The 9,798-nt window shown below is 33.0% G+C and overlaps 1 protein-coding gene across 1 annotated transcript; it reads left to right on the plus strand.

Moving 5' to 3' along the window:
* Positions 1-5,432: 5,432 nt before the first annotated feature.
* LOC149421562 (uncharacterized) lies at positions 5,433-5,996 on the plus strand. Its single transcript, XM_089635006.1, has one exon. The coding sequence runs from the start codon at positions 5,433-5,435 to the stop codon at positions 5,994-5,996; it is 564 nt and encodes a 187-aa protein (XP_089491132.1).
* Positions 5,997-9,798: the final 3,802 nt, after the last annotated feature.

Below are 9,798 nucleotides of genomic sequence, written 5' to 3' on the forward strand. Positions count from 1 at the left end.
CGAGCTGGCTATTCAGATCTGGTCATCAAACACGGCCAAAAGCAATTTCAACCATAGTTTCAATTCTAAATAGTGGTTTTATCCCAGGGCGATACTGAGAGTATCTTCCACTCTGGAACGTGCCGCAATTGTGAAATACACAAATGGATCAAATAAAATTAACTTGCGCGCGCCAGTATTTGAACCCGCGACGTCCAGCTTGCAAGTCGAGAGCCTTACCCCACGATCACGGAAGACAATGATATGATTATGTTTTTGTTGTTGTTGACAAATTAAAACGACTATCAGAAACTTGCCTTTGGAATGTATAAAATAATTAATATAGACTAAAGGTAGGTACCTACTTTATCACTTGTTTGAATTATTCCTCACAAAATCAGTTCCAATTTTTAAATTAAAATCAAATTTGAGTTAATTGAACATTAATAATTTCATGTATTTGTTTGAATTTTATGAAAAGCATCTTATTCAAGTACCTACCTGTAAAAAGTAGGTGTATTTTATCTGACGATTATTTTAATTGTACACTAGCTCTACCCCGCCACACGTTGCTGTGGCTCCGTCTGTCTGTGCAGTTAGAAAAACAATATCGCGTGTTGCTTTTACGTCCAACAGATGGTGCTGTTTAAAAAAAACATTTTTTTTAAACACACACCTATTCGAATGCAACGTTGGGTCAAAATTTCAAGGCAATATTTAAAGAGATTTTAGATTTTGAACAACCGAATATTTTTCTTTAAATAGATTTGAAATGAAAATTTTATTCAAAAATTATCAGTTTTCATCTTGGCAAGACAAGTTACATTCCGTAATTTTTCAAAAAAAAACTAGTAATAAAATTACATTTTGTAAACGTTAAAAAAAACATAAGTAATTTTATACATAAAATTCTTTTCAACGCAGTTTTAATGGGTGGTGCTTCTATTTCTGAAATAGCTGAAGCGTCATTACCGTGCGGGCACTTGACCTTACCCCTGGGACCTTGCCGGTCAGGGAGTGTGGGAGGGGGGTAGAAGGGGGAAGGTAGGTACTGGGGGAGGTCCCAAGGGGTTGACAGCCCCCACTTCGACTCCCCCCTGAACTAACATCACGTTCCGTTGACTTATTTTCGTATTAGCTTTTATCCTCAGGGGCTTAGATATTGACTTTTTTCATGTTAGAAAATTTGAAGGGTAGATAAATGTACAAGATGTCTTGAAATTATCGAGGATTCAGATTCTACTCGGGGAACAAACAAAATAAAACTTTCTCAATTACGGTCAAAATTTATTTATCATAATATGATTTTATAAAGTTTTACCAACATAAGTAAATACTAATGTAAAAATGATGGTAGGGTTTTGTTTAACTGCTTACCAAATGGAGTAAAAACTTACATCCAAAAATATACATTTTAAATACAAAATGGGTAAGTATTCATCCAAATTTGACACCTTATTTTGTATTAAAATATTATACCTATATATTTATGTTTACGTTAGTCAAATAAATTCCAAAAATAATACCCTTTTCTCACAAGAAGTAAATGTTTATCAAATTTATTCTGAAATTTTATCTAAATATGACCCCTTTGTTACTCTAATAAAACGGTGACCGGATCATCATAATCATCACAATGATAATCACTTCTTTAAAAAGTTATATAAAGTCATGGAAAGTGATGAAACAAAAACTTTATTAACTGGGTTAAGTAGGTAAGGTTAGGTTAAAAAAAATTTTTTTTCATCGTTTCTAATGACTTTATGTCACTTTATAAAAGTGTGTTGAATTGTCACTGTGTTAAAAGTGATGACGAAGAACTTTAAAAAAGTTTTATTACACTAACCTGATTACAAATAATCACAATTAAATGCATTTTGACGCTGAGAGTGATAAAAAGTAGAGGTACCTAGCATGTTTTTTTCGCTCGTCATGCTAGGGATGTACTTGTGTATAAAATTGTGTGTTACATAATGTATTCCTAATTTAAGGAAAGTAAATATATGCCTTAATGTATTCTTAATCTATATTGAACTCTGAGAAAATGCATTATCATCCCGAAAGTTATAAAGGTGAACTTGAATATAATGAATTCTAAAACATATAAAGGTCCTCGCTGCTAATCGCATCCGGCCTCTCCCGATAAATCCTGAAAGCGCCTCAGATAACATATGTGCATGTTTTACCTTACTAATGGATTTATTAGAGGCTTTACCTTCAGGTGGCAATGAAAATCATTGAATTAATATGTTTTATTCATAAATATATATAAAGAACACAATTTTAAACTTTTATCCACTTGTTTTTTATTTGACCGTGACCGGTTTCAGCCTGTTAGGGCCATCTTCAGACTGGTACAATTTTTATCTTAAACTAGGGTTTATATACATAGGCAAAATTACATTGAGGGGAGGGGTTAACATAGTAGGTTGATTTGAATTATGAGGGGTTTTTCGTGAAATATGATATTTCCCAAATAAGTCTTTTACATAAATTTTTACATACCTGCGAAAAAGGTCATAAATTAGATAGGCTAGAGTCATTAGAGATAACCCGCCTAACTAAAAAAGTAAACTCCAACAATGTTATGAACACAAAATTAGAATCAGTTGCTAAATCTCCGTTGCTATACCCATTATAATCAGTGTGTCACCTATCCTAAATATGTATTTGAATTATATAAAATCCATTAAAATATGTTTCCTAACCACAAAATAGATTACCGATAGCTTTATGTTGGGTAAATCCTTAAATTGATAGTCCTAATAGGCATAATTATCATAGTTCTACAGATAAATTCATTTGATTTTAATAACAATACTTATTTGGGAAATATCATATTTCACGAAAAACCCCTCATAATTCAAATCAACCTACTATGTTAACCCCTCCCCTCAATGTAATTTTGCCTATGTATATAAACCCTAGTTTAAGATAAAAATTGTACCAGTCTGAAGATGGCCCTAACAGGCTGAAACCGGTCACGGTCAAATAAAAAACAAGTGGATAAAAGTTTAAAATTGTGTTCTTTATATATATTTATAATGGAATTCCACCACGAAATAACAGTTTCAAATATTAAAAAAAGTTTTATTCATACTTATACAAATACGTTCCACAATTACACTGCTACAATCATTTTCAAGGTATACAAGTTAATGTGATTTTTGTTGCTAAATGACAAAAATGTACAGTGCACATTTGAAATAAAATTCGGAAATATCAATACAAGAATTGCACGATTTGTTACGAAGAATATTCTGGGTGAAAGCTTTCTACGAAATTAGTTTGACTTAAAAAACTCTAAGTTTTCTGAACCTAAAAGTTGACGAAATAAATTTTCTTAGCTGAACAGCGTAAGTTTTTGAGAGTTCTATTGAGATCGTGATCGTTGGCCTAGGGTACAAAATAAGAGTGTGCAGTAATTAATAAGGATTTTGCAAGGAGAATAACAAGAATAAATTATCATACTAGATTTAAATTAGGAATTGATTTATTTATGATTGGGGAAATTTCAACGGTTTTTAGTTACAAGATTTTTGAAAATCATTCTCCGATACTTACTACTGAATACATAAAACACAATCTAACACCGTGTGCGTCATATTTGCAATATTGTTTTAATTATATTAGCTCTGAATTCATTTTCTGATCTTTATTCCTTATTCGGTGGTAACTACGTTATTGATTATTATTTTTAGTAACTAAGCAGAATTTTTTGAAATTTAATAAGAAGATTTAAAGAATTTTTTTTGTACATAAAGTTGATAAGGGATCGAAATTATTTAATTATTAATTAATTAAATTTGATACAGAAAAAAGATACTGTCGCATCTAGTATGCAACCGGCAAAGCGAGGGTCATTGGTTCATGTCCTAGATGCGACCGTATTTTTTATGTTTTCTGTTTAAAATTTTCGTTTAAGAAACCAATAATTAAATATTAATATTTGAGGTTTTACTCATTAGGTTATTCCTAAAATAAATAAAAAATATTATATTTACTTTGATTTTAGCTTTTGATTGATAAGTACATACAAAATAAAGTGTTAACCAATGTAACGGAGTTGATTAAATGGATAGTTATTATAAGTAGTTACATGGGTTTTGGTAATTGATTAATTAACTAGTTATACGTTCTCAAAGTATAATTGCTTAATCATAGACGTGAGGTGTTCCTTTTAAGTATGATTGTGGTAGTTTGACTAATTATTGTAAAACGTCCTTGTTGTGATATTTAACAAGCTTGGTGCCGTATAATTACAATATATTATAATTATTATTACATGTCTTTAACCTACATATGCCTCAGGGATTTGAGTTTGATTTGAGTGACTTTGAGGGTTAATAGCATAAATATAAAGTGATGAAACCAATTCGGAGTTTTAGGGGTTGCTCCCCGCAGTTTTCAAGGGTAATTTTTCTTGAAGGATTAATGAAGCCTGGCCACGTGGTAACGGTGGGCTTTTTTGTGATAGTATTATTATTCTTGTATAGCCACAGAACGGAGGTCAGATAAAAGTTGGGTAATTTCATCATGTCTGCACTAAATAACCTTTCTAACACCTTTTGCCCTTCGTGAGTTTTCTTAGCAAAAACTCTATGGTTTGATGTAATTAACATAGATGAAAGTTTCTCTAAAAAAATCATAAGAATATTGTTTTATATGTTCTTACTCTGTATGTACTATTATTGTGTATAATAGTACCTACACGAATAGAAAACGACAAACACCTACTAAAATCAATTAAAGAAAAGTTCAATGCAAAAATACCAAAATGATGAAACTATCTTTGTAATTAATTATAAATTTAATATAATTACAAACACTAAATATTCTTAATCTTGATACTCACCATTATTCTAGATACAAGCGCCAGCATCTATAGAAGAGGAACATTAAAAAATCAAAAGTAGTGAAAACTAATTGTACTAATTGTATGACTTATCTTTGTTAACATTATTGATTATACTCCTCTGAATTGATTAATTATTTAAAAAATATATTTAAAGTATAATATACGGGTATTGATCTGCTCATCTAAAATCTTGGTAGATGAAATTTGATTCTAGTCTAATTTCTTCATTTAAGGCCTCGTAGTAATCGTTCAAAGCTGGTTTGAAAGGAAGATATGTAAATACAAATGTTAGAGGGAGCGCGCTAGTATTAAAAAGGATAACAATTAAGCAAAAATGATGAACATATTTAATAATGAGAAAAGAAGAACCTGGCGCTGCACTACATGCAAAACTTCACTCCAATCATCCCCTACGTCAACTAACCCCATAGAAGATGTAATGGTCAAAATAAAAAAAATATTTTCTGAACTTGCCTGTCTCAAAACACTTAATAAGCAAGTCAAGGAAGACATGTCTGAACTTAAAAAATCCGTCGACTTCAACAACTCAAAATTGGATGACATTTCTAATAGATTCTAAGCTTTCGAACAGTCAATGAGCAAAGTAGACTCTTTGGAACAAGAAGTTTCCTCCCTTCAATCGACCATCAAACAAATGCAAGAAGATTCCAACAAAAGGGAGCAATGGATGAGACTACAGAATATCGAAATAAAAGGAATACCTCAAGATAACAATGAAAACATTCCAAACATCCTATCAGAGATAGCAAACAAAATTGGCATACACAACTTTAAAACTAATGAAATTGAGTTCGCCACCAGAGTCTCGGCGAAAGACCCACTTCATTCCAAATTAATCAAACCAATAATTGTTAAATTCACCATCCGCTCGCGTAAAAATGAATTCATCACGGAAATTCGACGAAGGAAAGGAATAAGCACGAAGGACCTGAATTACCCTGGTGACGATAGAAAAATCTATGTCAACGACCATCTGACAAACCAAAACAAAAACCTCCTTTTTCGGGCCAAGGAGATTGCCAAGGAGAAGGGATTCCAGTTCACGTGGCTAAAAAACACCAGGATATTTGTAAGAAAAAATCCCACTTCGCCTCCCATACCAATTTTCAAGGAAGAGGACCTAAAGAAAATAGCCTGAGAAGATCGGCATTCTCTTCGCGTCGTATAATGGATTTTTCATACACTCATGTGTCTCCCTATACATTTCCCCCCTCCTTTTATCCACTCCTATTACACTCACCCTCCCTCTACCATTTCACCCTCTCCCACAAACTTTCTAAATCAGTCAACACTTCTCATAACCGAACTCATTTATTGAAGTTACCATTTATATGTATAACTTACCGCTTACTCACTAATATTTATTCGAATACTCCCCATGTCTTTAGCCATATATCACCAGAACTCTAGAGGTCTTCGTACCAAGACAACGACGATCCTTCAAAATACCTTTTCAAACGATTACGATTTAATTGCCCTCACAGAATCATGGCTCACCAAAGGCATCAGAGACGAAGAACTTTTCGATCCTCGATACTATGTATATCGTAGAGACCGCGATTACGCTTCCACCGGTCAGCGTCTTGGCGGTGGTGTAGTGATAGCTATTAAACAGGAGCTGATCAACGTCGCCAGACCTGAATGGATTTCTTGTGCTGAAGATATTTGGGTCACCATTCGCACTAATACTAAAACTCACAGTTTGGTCCATATTTGTTGCGTGTACATCCCCGGAGGGACTCAACATCAATATTTAATCGAAAATTTCCTGAATATGTTATCAGAAGTAGTATCAAATAACCCCAATGATTATTTTATTATCTTAGGTGACTTTAATCTTCCTGAAATTTCATGGATCCAAACTACGCCATCTGCTCACTATGCAGCTAGTAATTATTCTACTCACGTTAGTAATCACTTCGTAGACTGTATGCATTTTCTGAACCTCTCTCAATATAACGGTGAACTAAACTCAAGCGGCCATATCCTAGATCTGATTCTGTCAAATCTACTAATCTCCGTCGAATCTAATGACGACCCGTTAGTTCCCAAAGATGAACACCATAAATCTCTGTCCATTAGTGTGCCATTTCAGGAAACCCCTTCACTGACGAATGCGAAAAGAAAAGTTTTTCTTTATAATCGTGGAGACTACGATTCAATTAATTTCGCCCTTGAACAAGCTGACTGGGCTTCCATTTTCTCTACCTCTCAAATAGAACCAGCGCTTGACGGTTTCTATACGTTTTTGAAATACCTCATAAACCTTCATATTCCTCATAAACTTTCGTGGAATTCGAAATATCCTCCTTGGTACAATGCTGCCCTTATTAAGGTAACTAAGGAAAAATAAAAATATTTTAGCAAATATAAAAAACACAAGAACCAGGATAACTATGACGCATTTTCTCTGCTTCGTAAACGGCACAAAGACTTATGTCGGAAAAGCAAATCCCGTTTTTTGAGTAATATCGAATACAATATATCCTCAAACCCTAAAAACTTCTGGAGCCACGTCAAATCTTCTAACGCATCCCAAGGTGTCCCAAAATGTATGTATTTTGGAGAGCTGAAAGCCAATAATGGAACGGAAATTGCAAATTTATTTTCAAAATATTTCAGTTCAGTTTTCAGTAAGCCCTCCGATCCACTTACCCTTGATCCAACTGACGTCGGGAACCATACATCCATAATAAGCAATATTGAGGTGACACGAGAAATTGTCTTAAAATACCTTAAGGAAATTGATACTCGCAAAGGTGCCGGTCCTGACGAAATACCTTCGATCTTTATCAAACAATGTGCACACCATCTAGCCTTACCCCTTTCTTTAATTTTCAATCGTTCCCTAACCGATTGCACTGTCCCTGTTATATGGAAATCTGCTTATGTGTCTCCTATCTTCAAAAATGGCAAAAAAACAGACGTTAAAAACTACAGGCCAATCTCCAAACTTAGTATATTTAACAAAATTTTTGAAAAAATAGTCTATGACCAACTATATTCTGCTCTTAAGCCCAGCCTGAATACGACCCAACACGGTTTCATTAGTGGTAAATCTACAACCACAAATCTTTTAACCTTCACAGAGTACCTGCAGGATAATTTGGATAACAGAATACAAGTGGACACTGTCTATACCGACTATAGTAAGGCGTTTGACAAGGTCGATCACTCAACTTTGTTGAACAAGCTTTTAAAGATTGGTATTCACGGCAATCTTTATCGTTGGCTCTCTTCTTATATCTCCAACCGTAGTCAAATAGTAGTGGTTGCTGGATTTAAATCCGACTCTGTTGCTGTTACATCGGGAGTTCCTCAAGGCAGCCTGTTAGGACCGTTACTATTTAATATCTATATCAATGATATTGGTCACTGCTTTTTATACTCGCAGACCATCCTATATGCAGATGACATGAAAATCTTCTCACCTATAAAATCAATCGAAGACTGTCACAAGCTGCAAAAGGATTTACAACGTTTAAACGCGTATGTTAATGCCCATTGTCTGGAATTAAATATATCCAAATGCTTCATCGTACGCTTTAAAAGAAATAAAAACATTTTTATACACGAATACTCAATTAATCATCAACCTTTATCTACCAAATCAGAAATTAAGGACCTTGGGGTTATACTTGATAGTAAACTGAATTTCAATAAACATATTGACCACGTAGTCACTAACGCATCTTCTATACTGGGTTTCATAATCTGTTCCTGTAAACAATTCAAAGATATTGCTACTTTCAAAACACTGTATTTCTCATACGTTCGTAGTATCCTTGAATACGCATCACAAGTGTGGAACCCAGGCTATGCAATACATAAAAATAGAATTGAAAGTGTTAAAAATAGATTTTTAAGGTACCTTAATTTCCGCTCTTTTCGATCTCATATTAGTAATGAAGACTCTGCAAAGTTCTTCAATATACAGACGTTAACTTTCCGAAGAAATATAGCAGATTCGGTAATGTTATTCAAAATTACACACAATTTAATCGATAGTCCTGATCTTCTTCAACGCCTATTATTCCATGTTCCCAATCGCAACAGCAGACAGTCGCTTACTTTTAATCTCCCTCATTGTAAGACCAATTCCAAACAAAACTCATTTATCTACAGATCCACACACTCATTTAACTTAAATTATTACCATATTGACATATTTAACTCGACTTTACGAGACATAAAACAAAAACTCAATAATCAACAAAACGCAAACTAGAAGTACAATTCCTATATATTCCCGTCCTTTGCCTCTTAATCCTTATCCTATATTTCCCCCTCCTCCCCCCCCACCCTCCTTTATTTTAATATTTTCTAACTAAACAAGAAATTAATTTAAGAGAACATCTCTATGACATTGTACACGTTACCATTAACTATTCATCAGTGGAAAGTTCATAATTGGCATAATTAATAATATTATTAATGTATCATTATATAATTAAAGATTTGCTGTCAACTTTTCCAAATAAATAAATAAATAAATAAAATAAATAAATAAAACACGACTCGAATATTTTAATATAGCAAAAATCTCTCGACAAATGCTTTGGTTTCGTTTAAAGGTACACTGATTTTTTTATGCATGTAGCATATTAAATTAAAATATACAGAACAAAACGTGTTTTTAATAATTTTCGTAGATTACTTTGCGACTTTTTTCTATCGAGGGAATTTAATATAATTAACGTTTCGGTATAACAAAGTATAGAAATTATCTTAATTTTTTTTTTATTATTGGTGCATCTAAAAAACTTAAAGGGTAAAAGGGAAACTTGTTATTAATCGTTAGAAATTGGGATTGCGGGGGCTTTTGATGTGCTTAACAAAGTAGATTTATGGCGTAAATGAATTTTTCATATTTTTTTACAAAAACACTTCTAAGGTACTTCCGATAACTGAAACATTTGTAAAATTCATGGATTTATATA

This window comes from Hesperophylax consimilis, chromosome 8 (genome assembly GCF_061612785.1).
Source record: "Hesperophylax consimilis isolate HC1 chromosome 8, BYU_Hcon_1.0, whole genome shotgun sequence".
Lineage (NCBI taxonomy): Eukaryota > Metazoa > Arthropoda > Insecta > Trichoptera > Limnephilidae > Hesperophylax > Hesperophylax consimilis.